The sequence below is a fragment of the Rhagoletis zephyria genome, unplaced genomic scaffold, assembly GCF_001687245.7.
Source record: "Rhagoletis zephyria isolate East Lansing unplaced genomic scaffold, Rhagoletis_zephyria_1.1 Rzeph_scaffold_01515, whole genome shotgun sequence".
Classification (NCBI taxonomy): Eukaryota; Metazoa; Arthropoda; class Insecta; order Diptera; family Tephritidae; genus Rhagoletis; species Rhagoletis zephyria.
Genome location: NW_016158599.1, coordinates 81,835 through 109,122, shown reverse-complemented (window position 1 = coordinate 109,122; position 27,288 = coordinate 81,835). Strand labels below are relative to the sequence as shown.

General features: G+C 35.1%; 1 protein-coding gene across 1 annotated transcript; it reads left to right on the top strand.

Moving 5' to 3' along the window:
* Positions 1-3,174: 3,174 nt before the first annotated feature.
* LOC108364272 (uncharacterized) lies at positions 3,175-5,925 on the top strand. The gene is made up of 3 exons (XM_017617878.1): positions 3,175-3,383; positions 3,445-3,628; positions 5,850-5,925. The coding sequence occupies exons 1-3, from the start codon at positions 3,302-3,304 to the stop codon at positions 5,923-5,925; spliced, it is 342 nt and encodes a 113-aa protein (XP_017473367.1). The 5' UTR covers positions 3,175-3,301.
* The last annotated feature ends 21,363 nt before the right edge of the window (positions 5,926-27,288 follow it).

Genomic DNA, 27,288 nt, shown 5'->3' with positions numbered 1-27,288 from the left:
TTTTCTTTGAAGGCATTGCCTTGATAGGCGATATTTTCTTTAGCTATTATTATTTAACAAATCTGTTGATTTAATAACGATGTTACGATTTTTAGGCATAAATCTCGATGCCTGGAGTTCAGGGTTACCAAATCTCATTTTTGCCACAACGGCGTTTTAGACGGTTTTGCTAAAACATCGACGGTAAGTACTAGTTCTTTTTGCCCGCGTAATTTTCGCAATTTTCAGTTTTACTTGTTTAGTTATTTATTGTTATTGCTCTTTTTACACATGCCTTAAGAATGTATGGTTGGGGTTATTACAACAGTTGGAAGCTAAGATTGCAAGGTTACATTTTTTTTATACCCGAGCGCACTTCTTCACAAGGGTATATTAATTTTGTTCACATAACGGTTGTTTGTAACAGCCAAAACGAATCGAGATAGATATAGACAAATGTATACATAAATGATCAGAATGAATAGAAAAGTCGATTAAGCCATGTCTGTCTGTCCGTCCGTCTGTCCGTCTGTCCGTCCGTCCGTGTACACGATAACTCGAGCAAAACTTGAGATATCTCAACGAGATTTGGTATGTGGGTTTCCCGTTATCCAAGGTAGGTTGGTATTGAAAATGGGCGAAATCGGACTGCAACCACGCATATAACAGTAATTTCCAGAAATAAGAAAACTGTGATATTTTAGTAACTACTGACAGTTCACTTAAAATGGATATTTACAATAGTTTTCAGACGAAAAATAAGAATATTATACATTTTTGGGAAATGGGCGTAGCCACGCCCACTTATGGTTACATGTGTATATCTTGGTAACCGCTGCACCAATTTCTTCCAAACTTGGCACAGTTGTTGGCCTTGNCCCACTTATGGTTACATGTGTATATCTTGGTAACCGCAACACCAATTTCTTCCAAACTTGGCACAGTTATTGGCCTTGGTATAATGTACCAAATGGCTGAAAATTTTTAAAATCGGACTATAATCACGCCCACATCCCATATAACGGTAATTTAGATAAATACGAAATCTTCGATAAATCAGTAAATATTGAAGCTAATTTATTCAAAATTGATGATTGCAACAATTCTTTACCAAGAAATACGTTTATGNACCAAGAAATACGGTTATGATAAAATTTTGGAAAATGGGCGTGGCACCCACTTATGATCACATATATGTATCTCGGTAACCGTTCTACCAATTGGTACCAAACTCGGTGTGGTTATTGTGCTTGCCAAATAAAAGCAAAACGTTGAAAATTATTTAAATCGGACTAAAAGTACGCGCATTTTTCATATAACAGTAAATTTCAGGACTGTTTGAAAGTTCAATATTTCGAAATTTAAGGACGCTAATTTACACAAAATTGATACATCCCGGCTTACCATGTAGCGGTAGCTTTCGGAAAGGTGAAACACATATATTTAATACTTGCGCCGGGTATTTAATGTTCGGCTCTGCCCGAACTTAGACTTTCTTAATTGTTTTATTTCATTCTTTTTGTATGCATATACGCAAATTGAGATTGGAACTTTACCCGTTATTGAAGATTGAAAATCGGCTTTCTGACTTAATGTTCTTTACCGATATAATGGAAACTTCAACTTGTCTCTACAAGGGGAGAATAAAAGTGTTTTTGATTTGTCGCAAATTACTTTAAGTTTGGAAGCTAAACCTTGAATGAGCTTATTAGCAAAGAAATAAAAATGGTAAGGAAATACCTTCCCAATGATACCTCACAAGTCTAAATCGGAAGAGATTAGGTTCAGGCATTCAAGTTTTTCTTATACCAATCTTTAAAAAAAGTTAAAAAACAGCATCAAAAATCTCATTACGATTCCGTTCAAATTTTTTTTTTTATTTTTTTTTAAATATTTGTATGTAAATTTTTTAAGCTTAAACCGTTTCGTCATTTTTTTTTCAAAAATCATCTCTAAGAAACTATTTTTATTCATAAAAAAACTTCATTTTTGGAGGTATTTTCAAATCGGTCCAGCTCACGTAAATCTTAATATTGTTCCGAAATATTTTGGTGGACGTCTTAAAATATAATAGGTTTTATAATTCCAATGGAAAAACAGTACCGATTTTTTTTTGTATGGGGAGTGTGTAGTCTAATATAAACATATGTACAAATCGTCGTTTAAAGTACAAAACCGCGTATCAAAAAAACAAAACAAAAAAAACAAGAGAGTAAAAACAGCAATATTTCAAAATGGTTCCCTTTTTTATAAAGCAATCGCATTTCTGGCTAGTGTATTTCAGGACGAATGGATAAAGATTGAGCCAAGAGCTTTTGTGGGCAAATCCAATTGTTGGCAGCAAATGTCAGTTACGCGGTTTTGTACTTTAAACGACGATATGTAGATGCACATGCACATGCGCTCCTAGGAAACTGTAATTACGTCAAGTGCAAATTAACAATTAAAAGCAAATTCATTAGTATTTTCACCCAAAGTCATCGTCGTTTTCCTCTTCATCTGTGCCTTTTAACGTTGATTCGTTGTTAACTTTTTTGTTGCTGTGTTTATCAACGTTGTCAATTCCGCTCTGTCGCTTACCGCTTGTCGCATTGCATTGATTGTCACCAAACGAAAGCTTGCACCGCTATGTGCAATAACGACAAGCCCGATAGACCAGCGATGGTGGTGTGGTGGTCAGTGACTGTCATGCGTTCTGTTGACTTTAATACGCGCACACACTTGTTGATAATGCGTTATGCGTCGAGCAATGAGTGATAAAAACAAAAGCAGTCAAGCGGCAACAAAATCAAAGAAAAAGCTACATTCAGCAAAAAAGAAAAGAAAAAAGCGTGCCCCAGTGGAAGCAACAAATAACTGCGGCAAAAGTGAAATGTAGGAAAATCTCTAGATTTCACCCACTGTCAGGAAAAGAAAATCGCATATCTGCACACAAAAAAAAAAAACGCTAGAAAAAATATTCGAGACAAAAATGAAAAGAGAAAATTATGCTTTTCGCAAATGTTCGCACAGAAAAAGTGTATAATACCATGCGTATGAAATTGAAGGAAAGCATCGTGTCATCAGCTGTCAACATTTATCGTGAAATACTTTCAATGGCACCGGTATTTCTTGTCAAATAACCAGTTCTTGCACATGACCTGAGAAATAAGTACACACTTCTCGCTTAAGATTTGTACATATATAGGTGATTCACAAGGTGTCATAACGTCATATGTCATATAATAAATTTGGGCGGATATACAACTCGTGTGAACACACCATCTTACTTTGTGTCCTATTTCAATTATTAATCAGCTGATTGCGAATAAACTAAAAAATAATGCCACGGGAAAGTGAGAAAAATAAACTAATTGCTGAATTATGTGTAAATCAGGTTATCGACATGATTTTTGCAGATTCAAGTAAGTTATAGATATAAATCGTTCTATACTTTCTTGGCATTCGTATATTATTCTCCTCTAGGCGATGAGGAGGAGCAAGATGAAGCGGACGAACGCTTCATGATGAACATGTTAAGCCTTTTGTGCAACCGCAGAAGTATTCATTTGGGAATTCCAAAATCTGCTGTTTGGCACCGGCGTGTACTGAATAGTTTTGACGACAGGAGGTTTAATCAAATGGTTCGCGTACGACCCGAGGAGTTTGGGTACATACTAAACCTAATAAAAGACGCTGACGTATTTAAAACAGTCTCCCATACAAGTNTTTTGCCTTTGGCTGGAACAAATGTATTTAGTAAATTTTTGGCCACTTATGCTTTTGTATTCGATAACTTACCTGGATATTTTCTCCTTGCTGCATTTCTTTGTAAAATTAACAAATTTACGCAGCAGCAGAATGAAAATGGCAAAAGTAAAATGCGAAATGAAAAGGTAAACAAAAGACAGCTGATTAGATACGACAACCCAAAAACATACCGTGCAGAGTTGTATTTCATTAGTACACAATTCACGTAGCAAGCAACAACAAAATATTTTAAACCGTCATAAAATTTATGATATTATGACAATATGACTCGTTATGACACCTTGTGAATCACCTAATTATTTTTTTGTTTGTCCTATATTCAGTTTTCTATCGATTTATTGCATATGAAGCCGAAAATTTCCTTTTTTTCTTCTGTTTACAAAGTCTTATTACATTAAACGAGCAATTCTTGTTTGTATATATATTTATACATATATCCATAGGGTTCTCGGAAACTGCTCTAACGATTTTGATGAAATTCTTTACTCAGAAAATATTTTGGATTTAGGGTTATCTGAATAGGCACTCCCAGAAGACTCGTATTAGGTTGCCACCTATTCGAAAATAGTTACAAATTAATTAAAACTTCATAATATGGGTATTAAATGGAAGGTATCTTAAAGATCCCTATTTCCCTAAAGACACCTATTTCGAATCGCATATTTATTTAATTTTTTGTTTAGAAAAAGGTAAAATATTACTATTCATGGGTACCAAGAGATGGTTCTTAAACAATGCTTTCCTTATATACAAAATGTTATCCCTTACGATAATAGTTATCTAAAACATCGCAATATGGATATCAAATGAAAGGTATTGTTGAGAATGTATGTATGTATGCATGTACATTATGGTGGTCCAAAAACAGTAAAGTAAGAATTGTAATGCTCTCACCTCCTAAGATTGTTCTATATTAAAAAAAGTATACCACTATTTTCTTATTTTGAAATCAAAAAATATTTATAGGTCGCTCAAAGCGCTCAAAGTTTTCTATGTATTTTTATATGAGAAAAATAAAAATGGTATAGAATTCTTGAAAATCAATATAAACAATAAATAAAAATATAACTCTGGTTCTCTTCAGGATACTTTCAATAATAATACTCAATTGTTTATTTAACCATTTTTTAATACTAATGATTTTTTATTGGTCGCCCCATTGCGCTTTTCGGGGTTTTGTGTATTTTTGGCGGACCAATAAATTCTATAATTTATAGTTGCGATGAAAACATTGTTAAATAAACAATTGGGTATTATTATTGGGAATCTTCTGCAGATAAAAAGAGTTTTCTGGTAGAAAAATATTGATCTTTAGATATTCTATACCATTTCTACGAAAAGTTGTTTTTACCACATATAAAATACATGGAATACTTTGGGCGCTTTGAGCGACCTGTAAACATTTTTGGATCTCAAAATAAAAAAATAAGGGTCTACTTTTTCTGTATAGAACAATCCTAGGGGGTAAGCGCATAAAAATTCCGACTTTACTTTTTCACATGCATTTTTGGACCGCCCTAATGTACATATACCATATGGTTTTTGCGAGAAGACAGTTTAACTTACAGACTTATAATAAGAACACGTATATTTATTTCCAAAAAAATAAATATCTAACTTATTAATTACAAAAAAAAAAAAAAAATACTATGCTAACTATTTTATACATCAAACCTGGTAAAGACCGAAAGCGTTTTTGCTTCTTATTGGCCTCTGTTGGCCGATGTGTTTGGAGCTCTACTCTTTAACCATTCCAGCCTAACCCTAATCCCGGCGTCAACTCACGACCAGTCGCATTTTTGCAGGGAGACAACCGATTGGGCGAATATAAAGAAAGCGAATTAGAGTCAGCTTTGATTTTTCCCCCTATTTTAACCGTTTTACTACATATAAGTGTCCAACCGATTGTTAGGGTTCGGGTTCGGTTACGGAACAGTTCGATCATGACGTTCAGATTCGGATTCGGTTCGGTTTCGGCCAAAATTGGTCGAGTAATTTGGCCGAAAAGTTGTAAAGGAGATGTTTAGAAACTTTCGTTATTTTATATTTATTTCCGGCCCGAAGTTTTAATTCTCGTTAAAACTTTTGGTAAGTTGAATTTTCAAAATTGCTTTGTACAGTATTGGTGAAAGCAATATCTCTACAGATGCAATGGCTGAAATCAATCCAATTTGGGAATTTTATAAGCGTTTATAAACTTGTTTGAAACGTTTTTTTCGAAAGTAGTTAATCTCGCTTTATACATCGTGTGTACTGCACTGAATAAAAGTACTAAGGCTGTTAAGGATCTTCTGCATATGATTTTGCTTTTCCATATTTCGGTGCATTTATAAATTCACAACAATAAAATGCAGCGGTTGCCGGGGTAGCAAGTATAAAATTTGCAAATGCAATTCCAAATGCAAATCCAAGACCATTTTCACTATATCCTGAACAGCCCTACTACTGATTTTGCCAAGCTTCGTAAAAAGTTTGGGTTCGGTTCGGTTTCGGCCGAGCTTCAAGACAAAAGCTTAGTGTTCGGTTCGGGTTCAGATTCGGCTAATATTTCGAGTTCGGTCGGACACTAATAAATATCAAACCTCTAGTTCCCAAACCCCCTCTGGATGGTCTCTATTGATTCAAATCATAGTTGGTCTATTCTTTACTTTTCTGAATTTATTAATTTCATCTATACCACCAGGCCATTTGGCGGCTTTAACAACGTTCTACGTTATTGAAGTATTGAATTTAACGAAAACCAGTCGACATAGATAAGTATATTTTCAGAAATAAAGTTCGGCCAATAGAAACGAAGTCGTTTTGAAAATAGTTAACGTGCCCCGATTTCGCTGGCACTTGGCTTGTGCTCTAAGTTTTCTTAGGAATAGGGAATTATGAAATATGGTAACGATGGGAAAATTAAATTTAATCCGATTTCGATGAAATTTATTTTGTACTCTCTATTTTATTAGAAAACCCTAAATATAAAATCTAGGGAAGATTGAATCACTTTAACGTTTACAGCTCGAAAAAAATGTGGGCCCAACCCATTAGATTTGATGGAATTTTAGCTATTTTTTCTTTTCTTATATACTTAAAAATTACATAGAGGTAAATATTCTCTTTCTTTCCCAATGGTATGATTTTTTACATTTATTACGCAAAAGGAACCTATAAATCGAATAATTTAGAAAACTTTAAAATTCCATATATTCGCAAAGTCGCGCGAAAATATCCACTTATACGCTTAGAAACTATATGCAATTTTCTTAAACATGCGTCTACTTTTAAGACCTGATGAACCGGTACCCTCCTTTTACCTTTTTTAACTAATACTCTTTGGTATCTACATTTCCACGTCAATTACCAAATAAATGATAAATACATTCAGGCTAATAATCCATTACACTTAAAGAAAAACGTGAAAAAGAAACACTTGCTTTTTTGGGTCCAGTGAATAGTTTACATCGTACCGAATCTAGTATTCTTTTTGGAAATGTACCATTTGTATTTATGACTTTTGCTTTCCCCACTCTAAAGGCCCGTTCACATACAACTTTGGCGTTGCATTGGCGTTGGCGTCGCTTCGACAGCTGACTGTAAATACATGCATTTATATGAAAGTCTCCACATAACCAAAGTTGAGCAACCCTAACGCCAATACAACGCAGAAAGATGGCCAACTCGCGACTTTTCGCGCGCGTCGTTCGTCAGCTGTTCCAAATAATCAAAATTATGTGATTTCATTTTCATTTTTAATCAAATGCGGGCAAGAAATATAGTTTTTTAATGCAATTATTGATATAGAGTTTTGATTTATCTGCCGCTAGTATGTTAATTTAGTGACCAAAGTAGTCTCTGCTAAGCGTTCATTGTAGCAAGCACGGGCGTTGCTCGCGCATCTGTTAAAGCGACGCCAGCGCCCAACGCAACGCCAAAGTTTTATGTGCCCCGTCCACAAAGCCAAACATTTATTTTTTTAACAACTGTCACTATGATTATCCATTAAATCGAAACATTGTGCGTCGTTTATGTAGGGCATGAGTTCCGAACGTGATCCAATTCATCTTAGTAGTCAGTATGACATCTAGTATTTGTTTCTTGGCGATAGGGAAAAAGTATGACCATTTCGAGAAATGGAATTGAAACATGAATTCTGGTAGTCAACGGAATTAATCTAGTCTTCGGAGCAATGCTCATTAAAAGTTTGCTAAGTAAAAATAGAAGTGAGTATTTGATGATTATTGATATCATTACTAATACTGCATTCAATATTTTGAACTACTGATGACATCATCGATAGTGGTATCAATTTTAAAATTTTTTTCGTTTTGCCGATAACTTATCATTTCGTATTCGCTATAGTTTCCGATTATTACAATTGCTTTTTACCTCCCTTTTATTGGCTCGGGATGTAACTATGTAATATTGATGCGCCTAAAAAATGCAGCGCTTTCTATTCTCAAGTTACATACGTGATGACAGTACGAATGGAAATTATAATAGCGAGGTTTTAGTTTTTAAACTATAATTTTATTAATTATTTTATTGATATTACTAAAGTGTATGTCAGGCAAGCGTTTGTTTGTATTCGTAATAGTATAGGTATAAGTTTCACCCAGGCGAAACTAAAGACTGTTTCACGTTAAAAAAAAAATAATAATTTGCTGCAATTTCATTGCATTCTAAGATGTAAAGAAATCCTCTGGGAAAATTGATAACCCACCTAATCAATCGAACGAGTTCAAAAAAATTTTCTAATAAATGCGGTTGACCTAGTTTTTGTATTGAGCACTTGAGTTTTTCCTACACATGCATACATAAAGGCTCATGAACTCAGCTATCTATTCAAACCCATATGTACCCTGTCGGGAATTTCGTAGTCGACTACTAAAATAGCCAACTTTTGGTCAACTTATTTCGGCTAACTATTGATTATATTCCAAGTCATGCAGGGCTCAATCGAGGGGCGGTATGTAAAATTGTTTCACGATTTTCACTTTCGACAAAAGAACTTGTGCTCAAAAACAAAAAATTGGAAACAATTTTGAACATTTGTTGTCATTGTGTTTTTTATTGAAAGCGAGAAAACGTGGATTTTCGTTATTTTATATATGAACAATCGCATGATACGAAAAGACGGTAGTTTCATTTAAAAATTTTTGACATAAAATAAGTTTTTGAAGTTTCATAAATTGTACAAAATTATGAGCTACCTTGCCACATTCTCTCACTTCGTCGGCCATGATTTTTTTCTGACGTTTGCAAGCATTTTGAAATCATAACAAACTGAAAATAAAAAAGTTAAATTGTTCACAATTGTTGTTGTTTGAGATTGAAAATGGGAGTGTGTGTGTGTGAGTTTGAGTTTTGAATTTTTCAATTGCTGGCAAACGACACTCCATCTCTTAATGATTTTACCTTGTTATGTTTTTATCATGCATCAGAGGATTTAGAGGATTTAATGTTGTGCGTGGGTATTGTTCGGTTATTTGTACAATGATTTTGTGGTGGGAGCGAAGGGGGAAGAGGTGGTGCACCTTAAACTCCAGTCATTGGAAAGGAAACAATATAAACTTGAAGAAAAGTCAACCTTCGCCCCCTGCCCTTTCTACAAGCACTCGTGGGGCCCATTTCAAAATGGGGTAAATTTGGCATTTTCACAAGGAAAAATTAAACTAGTGTTGGGCCATCAGAAGTATGTATATTTGCGCAAAACTCCTTTCCGCGTTAGTGGTCTTCGGCCGCGCCAGAAAAAATAACTTCATCAGTCCAACTCCGGTTACACCATCTACATTATTTTTGCGCAAAATCCACCTCGAAATATACAAATTGCATATTTCAAACCGAAATCTTAGTTTTAAATTAAAGCTTAGTGTAGACGTAGAATATGTATGTAATGTTAAATTTTTTTGATTCGGGTCACGTGTTTGGACACGATAACCCAAAAACATTGTACAAATAACCGAACCTTACCCGAACTGCAGTAGCTTCCATCTTATGTGGATAATACCTCTCACAAATACATAGTTTCGTGCTTATGTTTTTGTATATACATATATATTTTATCAGCGTCACATCTTTATCAGAAAATTCCGAGAATCCAAAAAGTTACAAGTTGCAGGGCAGCTTTTCAACTCGACCTCCTCCCTTATAGTGCGTTTATAGTTAGTTGAGTTCCCTACAGGGTATATACATATGTATGTATGTATGTATGCCTACTGATTGCAGCACTTCCTTGACATGTTGCTAGTGACTTGCATATGCTGCGGTGGTGGTGATGGTGGCAGTTGTAACTGCAACTCTTGCTAAACTCCTTAGTTTTTTCAACAACTGAATGACGCTGCTTTTGCTGTTGACTTCTTCGCCATTTCGATGCCATCTCCAGTAAATGCAAGTCTGCGACACAGCACCGCAATTGACAACTTGCCACTTCTTCCTTTCCAGCTATGCCGCCTTTTGCATATCATATGGACATGTATGTATATCGTCGTTTAAAGTACAAAACCGCGTAACTAATATTTTCTGCCAAAAATTGGATTTGCTCCCACAAGCTCTTGGCTCAATCCTTAACCATTCGTCCTGAAATATACTAGCCAGCAATGTGATTTCTTTATAAAAAAGAGAACCATTTTGAAATAAGTCAAGTTTTCTGAAGTGGGCCACCAAAAGTTGATTTTTCGATTTTTTATATTTCATTGGACGATTTCGAAAGTTAACATGGTGTGAAATGTTGACACCAAAGCTTTTGCGCTAATTTTAATTTTTCGACGAGTTATTTGCAAACAAACTTTAAGGAAGGCTTTTACACTTTTTGCAATATTTCAGCAACGATTCATTCGACTGTTATAATTTTTTGATATCAATTAGAAAATTTATTGAGCAACAAAATAAGTTGGTCAGATTGCAAAAATTTCAATTTTTTTTATAAGAAAATTGTAAAGTTTTCTGAAGTGCAAAACGAAAAGTCGACTTTTAGTGGCCCACTTCAGAAAACTTGACTCAATATGAGTGTTTTTACTCTCCAGAAAATAATTTATGCAACGTCACATACGCAGTTTTGCGGTTTTGCATTTTCTTGATACGCGGTTTTGTACTTTAAACGACGATATGCATGTATGTATGTATTAGATATCTAAGCATACATCATTCAAGTAAGTAATTGGTTGCCAGATTTTTCTAGGCGTTCAGTTAGCTTTCGTTTTGCATCTTTCGTTGCAGTGGTGGCTTTTTAGCATCCAACTCAATCTGTTCGACATCAGATGTTTTGCGTTTAGCCGCAAACTATGTACATACAACAACAACAATATGGGCTAAGAAACTTGATGCAAAATTATTAAGATATTTATCTGAACGCTTCACATAGATGCAAATGAACACACATACTCATATCTACGAGCTGCATTTGATCACAGCCTAGTTAGCATTCATCAACTGCTTCAACCGCTGCCACAATGCAGAAGCTAGATATGTGAGTGAGAAGTGAAAACGCATTTCGCTCCGTGCTGCTGGAATGTTTATTATAAAACTAGCATATAATTTTTTGTATAAATATTAACCATTTCGGCACTCAGTTCAAATTAACTGACTGGGCACTCAAGAAAGAAGTCAAGTGACTGCTGTGACAACGTCACCCAGTGCGACCTCAGCTGGTGTACAAGTGCTATGAGCTTTACTATTATGAGTTTAGAGGGTATCCACTCAGAGATACTCATCTTAAGATATAACTATGTAGGTATTCGTACGTCCTAGCTACATCTTAAGTTTGATTGAAGTGCAGCCGCAAGATATTTGTATCCGCGACCGTACAATGTGTAATTTTGTATGGAAATTGAACAAGGGTGCGTTCAGAAATGCATCAAGCCAAAGCATCAGTCTCTTTTACTTCTAAACTATAACACTGTGAGACAAATGGTAGGGGTCAGTGATCGGGAAGGGTTCAAACTACCGGGGAAAGTTATATCGGTAAAAAAAAGGTAAACGTGTCCCGGCGTTTCGCTGTCACCTTTGGTGGTCTTTTTTTGACATAACTCGAGAACCGCTAGTCCGATTTTCCTCAAATAAATTTAAAAAAATTAAAAAATTACAATTCCTTTAATCTGTTCATATAACATTTTTCTATATAATCAACAGTTTTTAAAAAATTTAATATTTTAGGCAAAAAATATTTTTTTTCTTCATACATTTGTTTTTACCGGCAAAACTGTTGATTATATAGAAAAACGATATATGAACGGATTAAAGGAATTGTAATTTTTAATTTTTTTAAATTTGTTTGAGCAAAATCGGACTAGTGGTTCTCGAGTTATGTCAAAAAAAAGACCACCAAAGGTGACAATGTCCCCTATATGATAGTTATATATATATCTCGATTCCTAGACGTGACCCAGCGAAACGCCGGGACACGTATAACTTCTTTTTTACCGATATAACTTTCCCCGGTAGTTTGAACCCTTCCCGATCACTGACCCCTACCATTTGTCTCACAGTGTTATGGTTTAGAAGTAAAAGAGACTGATGCTTTGACTTGATGCATTTCTGAACGCACCCTTGTTCAATTTCCATACAAAATTACACATTGTACGGTCGCGGATACAAATATCTTGTTTTTGACCGATATAACATTTCCCGTTGGTTTCATCCCATCCCGATTTTGACTGTCGCATAGTGTAATTGATGGAAATGCCTTATTTACGCAACTAAGTTCCAATTCGGCATTTAACCGTGGTTGCGCATATTGGACATTTCCATCAATTATAGTTTAGAAATAAATGCGTCTGCTGCTTTGGCTTGATTCATTTCTGAACAGACCCCAATTTTGCGCAAGGACTACCTAACAAAGATGGATTTCTACACATTTCAGTGAAGAGGTTATTTTAAATTGTATCTTTGTATCGAGACATTTATGTAAGAAGTTAAAGAAGTGATAGGAATATCACTGAAGCTAAAGCTCGCGTTTCTTTATTCTTTAAAGCGAAGAGTCTTCGCCAAAAGTAACATGGTTTGATATTTAAGATCAGTCACAACCAAATCATACTATATATCGCAGGAGAATCAGATAGTTAAAGCTCTCTCAGCTCGTCACTACTCTAGATCTTTCGCTGCTGCTTTTTCACCAGAACGGGCAATGGCAAAGGTTGAAAGAATATCTCATCATTCACGGAATGATGAATGTCGCGGATAATCGATTCAGGTGGCTTACCAACTAATACTATACATTTTGCATCGATTTTGCCTAGGAACCAGTGTTGCATGATGAAGTCAAATCGTTCAGAAAATCTATAGTTATCTTTTGAGGTACTGTCTTTTCATTAAAGAGGAGCTTGAATAACACCTTGACGGCCAGAATATATAGTAATGGTTTGTTCAATAGCTAAAAATGGGCATGCAAATATCTTGAGTAAAACTAAGAAAAGACGGCATAACGAAATTAAAGCTAACTTAACTATAAAGGATGGTGGTATTGCCATCTACACCGATAACTCGAAGATGGATAAAGGAAAGCTACCTTGTCTTTCAGGGAGATATGTTTTCATAGGGATGACACTTCTTATCTTCGCTGAATTGAAAATGCTGTGTTTCGAAGTAGTGGAGTCAAGGAAACATATAAAATTTAAAGTGACGAAATTACTGATTAGATGGCCAGACATGGCTAGCAAGTGAAAATCGCCAGACTAATTTAGCTTTACAACCATCTTGATGATATGCTGTAGAAAGTTTACGAATACACCCGCAGTAAAGCCTCGTGAAACGAAATCTTATTGTCGGTTGTTCAATATCTGGTTATCACTCCCTCCCAGTTAAACATCGTAATCGACGTTTTCGACATCATGCATATAACATTTGATCGATAAAGCAGTCGTTTTATTTAAGCGGAGCTTCTACCTCGGATTCGTGTTAACCAGACATTGGACAACCGGCCCTTAAAAACTTTTATTCAACAATTGTATTGAGCTTGAGGTTGTTTTTAGTGCAATATTTTTATGGACAGACAACACTAATTTGGTAGCTGCTATTTCGGAGATCACCACATCTCCTCATCAGACTTTTTTATCGGGGAAACAGGGATATGAACCTGCGAATTCGGATTACAATGCCAGTGGTCTACCCGCTAAGCTAAGTTCGCCTTATAAACTGTTGTTGCCGTTTTAACTTTTTTCAGTATTGGTTACCCACCTACTATCAAGAGCCACTGTTTGTTGCTATTTAGACTGGAGCATGTGGTTGTGGTGGCTGCTTTTTATTTTTAATTGTATACACATTACTATAACTTACAATTCATATCCACCAAGAGAATACAACTGACCCATACTATGATAAAAGACGTGAATTATCCACAAGAACAATCACTTCATACACTTTCATTCTCCGATCGCCCAATATAATTTCATAGATTTTGTCGGGGATTCTTAACATAACAACCATTTTTTGGCATTACCTATGCTGATACGACCACAACGGAATTCAGTAAACCGACTTGTTGTTTTGCAAACGGTCACTTCCAAGAAAGAACTCAGTTGAGTTCCTCAGGCAGGATATAGCGATTTATCCCACAACCTGCTGGCTGTTCCTAAACAGATGGCATACATGTCTACTCGGCGAACTCTGAGCAGCAACCTGAACATGTAAAGTTGTAAGGTACTACCGGCCAGTGATCGACCGCCCTAACACCACCTTAGGCTATCAGAACGGCAAGCCAAACTCGCGAGGACCTCGCTGAAGAGGGCTGCTGTCTGCAAAATTATATCATGTTGACTGTGAAAAGAGATTGTTGAATCTATCTATAACCGTGCTATGACTGATTGTGAGCGCTGACTGGTTAAGTGCCAAAATGGTCCAAGTTCCGTACTAGTCTGTGAGCCGTCGGATTTACTTTATGCGCTGCGAACGTTTCCTCATATTTAGGCACACCTGTGCAGATATGAAGATGCCCTGCAGCAATAAGACGGCCAATTTTCCGTTAAGGACTAGTACTTCACTGGTTAAAATTTGTCTGGTCAGAATTGGACATTTGCTTGCATCGAAAATGTCAGCCTTCGACCAGTCCCCAAGGAACCGGCCTAGAGATAGACGAAAAGTACAGTTCGGTGATGTTGTCTTGCCATTCAATAAAAAAAATTTAAAGAACACCACTCTGTAAATATCCCAATCGCTTGGTCTGGCCTTGATGCAAAGTGAACATTTGAACACACATCTACATGCGTGGCTGTAGCTCAGTGCGATGAGATGCTTGCCACTATTTGCTAGCTTTCAGGAAGGTCCGGGTTCAAATGCCGTCAGAAGCAACATGGTTATAAAATGATAAAATTAATTTTTTTTTGTGTTTCCGAATTATGAAAAAGGATCTGCGCAGTGCAGAACGCAATCTTACTCCAACGAAAAAATCTCCAAAATTGGACTAGTCCAGGACTATCTTACGGTCAGTGTTGATTGGACCGGTCCTTTTCCAATGACACGCCAATGCTAAAAACGGCAGTTGAAACCATTGGCAGGGGAATTATGTGGGACTAGTGCTGGTAACAATAGGGACTATCTGAGGGCTAACCTAGGGTGAGTATGAATTGCTGCAGGGTACATATGTATGTATGTACGTATTTCTGTAAGTGTGTTCATACGGCGTAGCGGAAAGGAATGAAGGAAGAAAAACACTCATGCAATGCAGCAACACAACTGCCGCCGCAGCTAATGCCAACAACAGCTCGCCATGCACACACTTTGGCTTGCGGTTAAGTTGCAATTGATGTTGAAAATTGCTTTTCAAAAAAATGATTGAAAAGAAATTCAAGAGGAAGTGCAACACGATCTACGAAACAACAATCCAGACAAGGCTAAAGCAATAACAACAGTTGCGGCAGCAGCAATCGCGGTTGCAGTTGCAGTTGCAATTTTTATGTGCCACACATACATACATATGTATATATGTATATAAATAGCGTGTAATTTTTGCAAAGAAGTGCTTTCGTAGTCAATATACATATGTATAATTTAACAAGAAAGCGCTTTCTTTCTTTCGTTCACGCCCGGCCGGCCGGCCCAGCCAGAAAACCAGCCTACCAGAGGAGGGACGTACGGATGGCCGAAGTTATTATTATTCAAGCAGCTGAAGTGGCGCACTTTCTCGCCAATTACTAGCGTCACGATAATTAGTTGTGGGAAATATGCTTCCTAGTTTCATTGTTGTCCATTATTGCATTTATTGCGCCTTTGAATGAAGTGCAATTGGCAGATTGAGTAGTTGAATTGTGGAGGATGGGCGACAGCGAATTTGTGTCTGATTCTGAATCTACGTTCCTTTGTTCAAATGGAGGTTAAGCGCATAGATATGTATGTTTTTATGCATGTATGTAAATATGTATGTATGTATGTATATACAAAAGAGATGCAAGTAGGTGATGCATTTAAGTGTGGAAAGCATTAGCTTTTGATATCTCTTCATTTGATTTATTTACGGAAGAAAGTTTTTTTCTGGATTATTCCATTGGAAATGCGAACAATTTTATATTATTTAATGATTTAATAAAACTTTTGGGCTTCAGTTAAGTATGGCAGTCAGCGGTTCGCTAGCACAAGCCCATTTATTTAAAATATTTGTTTGGCGGCTTTAACGTTATAAAATAAATAACTATACATTTTTGACGCTCTCATTTTTGCCAAGTCTTGCCGAGTTTCTCCTCCAATTTATGTTTGGGTATTTATGTTATAACACAAATAGAGGGACCTACATTTTTAGGCCGCCACCGAATATGGTTTTATGAAATGCTTCTTCATGACAGAAATACCCTCGGAGGTTTGCCATTGTTTGCCGAGAGAGAGGGTGCCGTTAGAAAAAAGTTGTTCATTCTTTAGATGTTGCTCGATCGAACCTTGGCTCTATCGGGTGAAAATTCGCATATCTAATTACTTGGCTATGATGGATGGATTTAACGCTATGCCAGCTAAATGCGATCAAAAATATTTACCTTCAAGGCGGCCGGCTTGATATTGTCACACAGAGGGGAGGAGATTAAACAAACTTGTCCTTAGACAAATGGGCCTCGTGATGACTCCAAAGGCGCTAAGCAAACGCCAGGACATGCTACAAAGCCGAAACTCCTAATTGTAATGGGTGCATTTAATGAAATTAACGTTGATAGACTAAATATCACCCCGGTTCCTTGCAGTCGCAGCTTCTTGGAGGACGATGAAATGGAATCATATCCTTTTCCATCTTTCATAATGTAATCAAATTGGTAACTTTTACTTGGTTTATAGATGTTTTGCGGCCGCTCTGGTGTAGTCGTTAGCAGTTCCGCAGAGCCTAGATCTATCGAATGTTCTCATACAGGCAAAATTTTTTGATCGCATTTAGCTGCCAAAACATTGATTTCATCATAGCCGAGTAATTAGATATGCGCACTTCCACCCGATAAGTTTGTTTAATCGATCACCGAGTGGTGTTATCTAGATTTTTGTATAAAAAATCAGTTCAACTCAAGAAAAAAGTTTGTTTGATCGATCACAGAGTTGTATTGTCTAGACATTTCTCAAACAACGCCACGCTTTATTCAAAGTGAAAATTTGAAAACACACCTATGTATGTACATGTTGTGGCTGTAGCTGACTGCGCAGAGATGCCTGATACTATTCATGAGCTTATATGTGCGTCAAATTTATTATTTATTTTTAGAGTTTTTCTTAATTACGGAAAAGCATCTGTACAGTGCAGGAACAAATCGTTCTCAAACGAAAAAATTTCCAAAAAGAAATTTGTTTTAAGTAAACAAAAGGTTGTTTGGCGCGAAATCATGTGTCTTAGCTTAAAACAAAGAGGATATGGTCTCAGTGTAGGCTCAAAGAACTATACTTTAAACGCGTTTGAATGACAACGTCGGCATCGCGTTCGCTGTACATGAACCATTAATAGATTTTTAGGAACGATGCTCACATCTTTCTACTTGGCAAAGGCGGTTAACAGCCAGCTTCAAGCAGCTAATGAGGCGCAATTTGATAAATCCACAAGAAAACAATCCTATAGTTTGTGTTTTAAGGTTAAATTAGTGGTGATATAACCACAACCATATAAAACAGCTGTTCCAACCAACCTTATGGCCAACACTTATTCGATTAGCCATAGCCATAACCATAGTCATAAACACCAATTGAATTTTGGTTTTCCTCATAACCATAATCAGCTGATATCTGAACTGCCTCATTTCGGCTGAGAGTACGAGTAAGAAAGTGTTGCCAGACGTTTAAAAAAATCTTATTAACAGCCTACGTTTTGGCATAAGTCTAGAATAAGAAACGTTTGGCTACGAAAAAGCCAAAAATGGGGCTTCTCACGTTGATTTCAACTATACCAAAATTTTTTCGCGCAAAACTAAAGAAGATGTAAATGGTTAATAAAATATAAAAACAAATAATGTCAAAATAATGATAATTAATTTGTCTTTTAGTTGATGTAAATAAATAATTTATATGATTTTTTATATCATTGTTTCAAAGTACACGAAAGTTAGACACAATTTTGGGAGCACGAAGAGAATAATAACGTTCTTCAGCTTTGGGAAGGAAGCAAAAGATTTTGGTCTAGTGATTACCAAGCACAAGTCAAAGTTCCTCCTGGCAACACACAAAGAGTTTTCGCGAATTGAGACACACGTCACTTGTCAGCATACGCACCACCACAAGAGAATATGTAGCTGTTTCAAAACCAGTTACTCAGTGCCTGCCTGGAGACTATCATCCGTACTGTGTCCCGATATTGTACAGGGCGTGACGTAAGATTTTTTACAGCTTAAGCCCAGAATTAACGTACTCGACCTACACCGACTCACACATATGTATGTATATAAGTATTTGTTTTTGAAATTATTGCTCAATTAAAATCCTCTTGTATTTTATGATAACAACTGAATTGAGTGCTATCGAGCCACACAAACTAATTAGATGAAAGGCAACAATGGTTTCCCAATTGCATGCTCAAATTTAGGCCACTCTATTTAAATTTAGGAATAACTAAACCACTTCTGCTCCATTCTCAAAAGTATTCGCTGACCGTCAGCATTTTCTGAGACCTTGACACATAAACTTAATTAGTCAGCAATGAACAGAATGAATATGGGGAAACCGCGATATACAAAATGTTGCTTTCTTACGAGATAAAACAAAAACAAAAAAACAACTCGTAAAAAATGGCAAATTGTCAACAAATTCGTGCATTGGCAACATATATACATATTCGTGTCTATGTACCAAACATGCATGTGTATGCATGTAAGAAATTTAAAAATATGAAAATATACACTTGTACATATGAACATGTCAACTGCAAAATTAAAGAAAAAACACTTAAATACCTGAACACATTGACAGTCAGTTAGGGTTGCCAACATTTTCTAAGAAATGTATAGTACTTTTCCAAAAAAATCAAAAAAAATCAAGCGCACTTGAAGTATATATAGTATTTTTTTTTTAAGAAAAAGTAAAATTTTTTTTTTTAAGTGTACATCTTTTTCTTATGCATTTCCTCTATCAAAAAAATATATTTGTTTTGAAAGTATCATATGCTTTATCGCTATCAATATTTAAATTAAATAAATCAAAAGTTCATTTTTTATTAGTGAGTTATTCGCTTTATTTCTCTCATCTAACCATTTTAAAATCTTAATAAAAAAAACCCTTTCTGTGAATGCCGAAGTTGCAGGATTAGAGAGCATAAGCGAAATACTTTTAAGTAAATTTGGTAAATCTTTCTAATTATTTTTAAAAATGTTGCCATTTTTGATCTGTTTGTTTTGAAGTATAATTATTTTAATATTGACATTTCAGTATAAAAGTCATCCATTTTAAAATATTTCTTTCTTACAAATGACTGAAATTTATATGTATATATAAATGTGAATGTCTGTTTGTTTATTACCTTATAACTTTTGAACCACTACACGGAATCGCACGAAACTTTGCACACTTACAACACATTACAAGGTAAAACCCGAAACTTTATCGATAATAAAATGTATGATAATTGTATTGGAAAATGCATTTATGTTAATAGATACTTTGAAGTATTAAGAAAATGCTGTGAAATCATATTAGAGTTATTATTCGAAGGAAATTAGGTATGTAGTATTTCTTCTATTATATGTAGTATTTCTTCTATTATATAACTTATTGGAGATATTTTGACCTAAATAAAAACACCTGCAGTGCCAAAAATTATTATTGCATTTCATTCCATAACACCCAAGCTATACAGCTCTGTTCTAACATATGCTGCTATCACGGCTATAGTAAAATTAGAGCAGAGAGTATAACATCTTTACATAAAGTATTTTTCATATTTGTATAAAGACGTGGGTGAGACCTGCGGGTAAAAGCTGGTATATATACATATTTATAATTGAAGAAATATAGTATTTCCGCATACTATATTTTTTTCCAACAGTATATAGTACGCAGACCCAAAAAATATTACAATACAATATATTATAGTACGGTTGGCAACCCTACTGGCAGTATTCGACTGCCGACCAGTGTTGCCGTTTTTGTATTTTCCCGATAGATTTAGCTTTTTTATTTGGGTTCAGCCAGCAAAATCCTGTTTAGCTTCTTGCTTTTTTCTTAGCTTTTTCTTAAAATTACACAAAAGGTGTCCGCCATATTGGTTTTCTGGGGTTATATCAAAACCCTGAACTGATGGGGTTAAATGGACCTCGGATTCGGATTCAGCGACCCCAAAAACATAAAATACACATAGTGAGACCTTTGGGTCAGAACACAAATTTTTTTTTGTGTGGCTGTGTTATTTAGCTTTTTTTTTAGCTTTTTACTTTTGCTCGATATATTAACTGCAAATTTAAATAGTGTTAAAATGTTTAATGTGCATACAAATATTCAAATTCATCTGCATCTAAACGCACCATTTCAAAAGTTACTCAGGGCGCGAAAAAGTACGCTTTGTGATAATGAAGCACAAACATATCGAACATGTTTGTATTTTTCTCGTCAGAAAACACAAATAAAGGCTTTTTGAGACTTCGACTGATTTTTCAGCTCTTTCCGACACTCGCATTACCTTTAGGAATGAGCTAACGGAAAGCAGTGGTTGCAATACGACACCGGTGCATTTCTACACGGATGGGTCCAAGTTTGACGGAAGTGTCGGTGGACGGTTCATTCATGTAGGGCGCCCGCATCAGGCAGAATCAGTCGAATGTCCGTTACACCGCTCCACTTTGGCAAGGGAATTTTCTCCGGTTAGACTCATTTTGGGTACCAGGCCATATTGATATTGCAGAGTATCGCGTTGCGGAGAAGTTGGCCATGAAAGGTACGCTCGAGTTGCACTCATCGGTTAAAGAATATGAGTACTTTCTCTTGGGTATGTTTATTGGGAGGATAATAAAGTATTGGTTTTCACGCGATAGGGGTAAATATCACACCCAATCGTCACTGTTTATATAATAATGAGGTGGAATCAAAACTAGATTTGGTGAGGCTACGAAAAATATTTACTAAAAGTTGTTCCTTACAAGAATGCATCGTTTTTTCTTAAACATTAACACTGTTATGAAGTTATAATGACGACGAAAAATATTTGAATTATTAATTAAGCTATTTCTCGTAGCCACAACAAAATGTTTGATTTAGCTGTTTTTATACCCCAGCGCACTTGTGCACAAGGGTATATTAATTTTGTTCGCATAACGGTTGTTTGTAACAGCCAAAATGCATCGAGATAGATATGGACAAATGTATACATAAATGCTCAGAAGGAAAAGAGAAATCGATTAAGCCATGTCCATCTGTCCGTCCGTCCGCCTGTCCGTCTGTACACACGATAACTCGAGCAAAAATTGAAATATCTCAACGAAATTTGGTATGCAGGTTGCCCCTTACCCAAGGTAGGTTGGTAGTGAAAATAGACGAAATCGGAGTGTAACCACGCCCACTTATCATATAACGGTATTTTCGAAAAATGCAAAAACTACGATATTTCAGTAAATATTGGAGGCAAATTATTGAAAATTAGTACGTGAAATAGAATTGTAAACAATAATATTTTTATGACATTTTTGGAAAATGGGCGTGACCCCGCCCACTTGTTATGAAAAGCTGTATCTCAGTAGCCGCATCACCAATTCTTACCAAACTCGGTAAGAGCCTTGGGTACGGTAAGAAACATGCCCACCTGTCATATAACGGTAATTTACAGAAACACAAAAACTGCGATAAATCAGTTACTACTGGAGCTAATTTACTTAAAATCGGTGATTGCAATAACAACTTAGCAGAAAAGTAGGGCATTGTAAATTTTTGGATAATGGGCGTGGCGCCGCCCACATATGACCACAAATGTGTATCTCGGTAACGGACTTATAAATTTCTGCCAAGCTTGGTACTCCTAACAACCTTGGTAAGAAAAATAAATTCGTTGAAAAATATTCAAATCGGACTAAAATTACACCCGGTTCCCATATAACGGTTAATTTCAATAACTGAGGACGCTAATTTACTCCAAGTTAATAGTTACAACGATCTCCTAACAATAAATAAGGCTGCTATAGAATTTTAGGAGTTGGGCGTGGCACCGCTCACTTTACGACTACAAAGTCGTATCTCGGTAAACACTTTATTGATTTGTACCTAACTAGGTTCACTTATATCATTAAGTCTAACTGTGCATATTATCGAAAACGTTTGAAATCGGCTAAACACCCCTACTTATCATGCAAATGTAGTTCAGATAAAGTTGAAACGACGATATTTGATACCTGCGCCGGGTATATAAAGTTCGGGTTCGTCCGAACTTATGCTTCTTTACTTGTTATCTTTATTTTATTCTGCCCAATTAGTATTTTCTCTAAAAAGTTCTGGCAACACTGCTGCCGACACTCCTAAACACAAACATAGATATATCCATACACACTTAATGTTTGCACAGAAGCTTATTAAAAAAAGAAGAGACATCTGCGAAAGAAACAAAAAGAGTCTACGAATTGGGTCAAATTTAGCAAAAAAAAAAACAGTGTGAAAAGTTCTAAATTCTCAATTAAAAGACAATTGTTCATGGTCATTTTGCAAAATCACCAAATTAACAAATAAAAAAGTCTAGGTTCGAGCTGAGCCGAACATTAAATACCCGGCGCAAGTATTCAATATAGTTTTTTCACCTTTCTGTAAACTACCGCTACGTGGTAAGTAGGGGAGGTTTTACGCCTATTTCCAACATCTTAGATAGAACGTTCAGTTAGACATAATGAGATAAACTTATATAGATATATGTGGGCGGCGTCACGCCCGTTTTCCAAGATTCCATGATGATGTTACTTCTTTTCAAGGGATTGTTGTTAGTATCAATTTTGCGTAAAACTAGCGTCCTTCAATTTCGAAATATCGAAGTTTCGATCATTTCTGAAACTTACCGTTATAGAAAAGTGGGCGTAATTCTAGTCAGATTTCAATAATTTTCAACGTTTTGCTTTTATGTGGAAAACATAATAATCATTACCGATTTTGCTACAAATTGTTCGAACCGTTTGGTATGTTTTGTCAAGACCAACAACTGTGCAAAGTTTCGGAGAAATCTGTGAAGCGGTTTCCAAGATATACACATCTAATCATTGTGGGCGTGGCTACGCTCATTTTCATAAATATCAGTTTTGAATAAATAAGCTTTAGTAGGTACTAAAATATGGCAGTTTTCGTATTTCTGAAAACTACCGTTATATGGGAGATAGGCGTGGTTATTGTCCGATTTTACCCATCCGTCGTACGCTGAAAAGGAGTACACATACCAAGTTTCGTTAGGATATCTAAACTTTTACTCGAGTTATCGTGTGCATAGATTGACATACGGACGGACGGACGAACAGACAGTCACCGCTTAATCGATTTCGTTTTTCATTCTGATCATTTATGTATACATTTGTCTATATCCAACCACCATTATGTGAACAAAGTTATAATACCATTGTGCACAGGTGCCCTCAGGTATACAAAAAGCTATGAAAAAATACTCAAAAAGCAATAGGGTGTTTGGTATTTGCGCACAAAAAAACAGACTGCCTACATACAAAAGTTGGTAAGTATGTATGTTTGTATTACTCCAGCAATTTTGCCTTTCGTGATATTGTAGTAGATATGGAAAATGGAAAGTGTCAAAACGTGAGGTCATTGTTACCTTACTTTATTCTGTTTACAGATAACATACGTACTTAAGTTTTTAATTTTTTTTTTTAGTTGACTTCACTTTTTATACATATGAAGGTGGTAATCCTACGTAGGGTTGCCATATTGTTTTATGCGCGAAATCAGTACATTCGACTTTTTCATGCTAAAATAATCAATACTTTTCAGTACATTTTTATTCAAAGCAAAATTATGAATGTAAGTAACAGAAAATAATTTAAAACACCTGAGTTCTTGCTTTTAACAATATTTTGGTATATAAATAAAGTAGAGTTCATAAAAAGTAAAAGTGTTATTCATTTTAACGTGAGTGTACACATCATTAGAGCCAATAAAATATTTTATATTTGTGACTTTTTGAATAGCAATAATAAGATCATTCCCATTTTAAGTGTTGAAATAGTCAAAGAATTCTATACATTTCATTTTAAAATTACTTTTAATTTGAAGTTCACTTTAAAAATTTTTTAATTAGAAGCCGGTTTCTCTCTTTGCGCCAGCAAACAAACTTTATTCTTAAGATCCTCTAATACTGTGAAAAGGTACCATTTTTAAGGAGTTCCTCTATATTTCCTCATGGCTTAAATAATTTTTCAACTACGCAAAAACTGTGAAACACTATGAATTCGCTAAAAAGAGTATCTAACTGTATGTCTTGTATGCAAATCTTTTTTACCAAGTCAGTAAATTGAGAAAAAGCAGTTGTAAGTTATAGGCAAAAGCCATTCGAATATTGAAATTTTGTTATTGTTAAACTGAAAGTTATTTTCGAGACAACTAACGGCACTTGACAAAAATTTAAGCCTTATTTTTAAATAGTTTAAGCTCCATCATATTATTGCAACTGGTACGTAATGACCCGGCGATATGCCCATAAAACGATTAATCTTTTTGTTGTATTAATTTCTTGGGCATATCAAACATTATATAAAATATGTCAACTATAATTAAATTATTTTCTTCTTATTTTTTACAATACAGTTTAAGGAAGTTCCAACGTTATGTAAGAACCTTAAGAAAATACTAAAGTATGTATTTTGTTTGAATAGAAAATTCAGTACAAATCATTAGCGAACTGATTGAAGAAATGAATAAAATCAGTACAAGAGTTGAAAAATCAGTACGTCTGGCAACCGTAATCCTACGATACATTTGAAAAAACAACTTTTCTCAAGTTCTGGTATTTTTTCTGTAAATAATAAAGTCGTAAATTTTCTATACAATACTAATTAACTGATAATTGTGGTTATAGAGTTATTTTAATAAATGGTCATCAAAAGCAAAGAAATAAAATATAAATTCACAGCTATACCTACATATTTTTTTATCGTTTCTGTAGATTTCATATTAGGGTCAGTGTTTTTCTCGTGCTGAAGTTTACTTTTGAGTTCAGTGAGGCTTCGAAATGTAAAAGTTATATAGTAGTGGGAAGAGATACAAAAGATATAAGAAAGGAAGAGTTATATGTCAATAAAACTCCACCCTGCTGGCAAATTAAGCCAGCCTAAATGGGAACACTCTCGTTGACATAATCGCCTCAAACTAGGCAGAGTTCAATGAGAACTTGCCCCACATATGCCCTCAATGTCATTTCCTATGGACCTTCACGTAATGCACGCCGTATCACTATCGGCTNGAAAACTATGTTAGAATTCGATTAGGGTGTGATTAGAAAAGCATTAGACATTAGGAACCAATTAGAATTCAACGATAGAATACGATTAGATGTCTAGCCTCCTTTTCGATATTGAGAACTAAGTCCCTTTGTTATGGAAATGCTATAGTTCTCAGCAGTTTTTCGTATCGTCTTCTAACCTTCTGCCTTAGAGAAACACATAAGAATTTTATTTTCGTATATTATATATTGTTTATAAACGAATTATATTTTTATTAAATATTATTATTTATTTATAATATTATTATTATTATTAAAATATTTGAGCCATATGTTTTTGAAAAAAAATACACCGTAGTAATTTGAAAATTTCAAAATTACATTTCTCGACTGAAAAATGAGATATTCGAGCTAACTCGACGGCACACAGTGTGCTTTTTTAACACTTCATGCGAATTAACCGTAGCGCTTTCGACAGAAGCAATATTTTGATATGAAACAAAATGGTTTTGAAAGCTAATGTAATTGCCTTTCACGGAAAAAATATTGCCATTGAGGCATAATTACTCCNCGGAAAAATATTACCATTGAGCCACAATTACTCCTTGGCCTTAGAAAAAAATTAGTCAAAAATAGTATTCTTTAAAAAAAAACATGCAAAATCCAGCGGATGTATTCCAAAAAAACATGTTTTGTATATTTTATTATACTAATATTATAGATTTTAAGACGAGAAAAACGATTCCACTGTTTCAAAAACGAAAAAAAATGTCAACCCCTCAATTTGAAAAATGCATTATTTAATGCACTTTTTAAATTGAGGAGTTGACATTTATTCCTTTTTCTTTTCTTTTTTTTTCGTTTTTTTTTTAACAGTGAAGTCGTGTTTCTCGTCTTAAAATCTATAATATTAGTGTAATAAAAAAAAATAAATTTTTTGTTTTGGAATAAATCGAAGAACACTATTTTTGACCAACTTTTTTAAGGTCAAGCGGTAATTGTGGCTTAATGGCAACATTTTTTTGTTAAAGGGAATTACTTTAGCTTTCAAAACCAATTTGTTTCGTATCAAAATGCTGCTTTTGTCGAAAGCGCCACGATTAATTCGCATGCAGTGTTCAAAAATCACACTGTGCGGCTTGCGAAAGGACAAGAGATGTATTTTAAAATGCTGTCCATATTTTACAGATATGAGTTCAGCGATAAAATCTATTAGAAATGGCCAACTTCATATCAGAAAAAAATGTCAATTTGCGTGAAATTGTTCCCGAAGTAGAATCACAATACCAAGAGTCTAATTGAAATCCTTTACCAAACTCGGGTTTCTCGACCGCCCCCCGCAGATCTGTCCCTGGATAATATATATATACATATATACCCACATACATACTACATGAGGTTATGATTAAAACACATGCCAAAGAGATACCGATACTACGAGTATGTCGAATAGCTTGAGTGCCTGTTCTTTGTTTGCAAATTCTTCGATGACCTATTTTTATTGCGTGATTTCTATTGACTAAATCGTTTTGTCAAGCTAAATATTAAATTCCACATTCACTTTAACGTGCACTATGGGTTCTACATACATATGTATGTAGGTATGTACACACATACATACATACATATCCAAACTTTAGCGCCAATTGCAGCCCGAAATATTTGCGAAGCGCAAAGCTCAAACATTAGTATCAATTAAAACCAGCAAAAATCGAATAAAATGAGAATAAAAATTCGTGTTTCATACCAACATTTATAAACGGCATGTGGGAAGGAATGTATGTACGCAT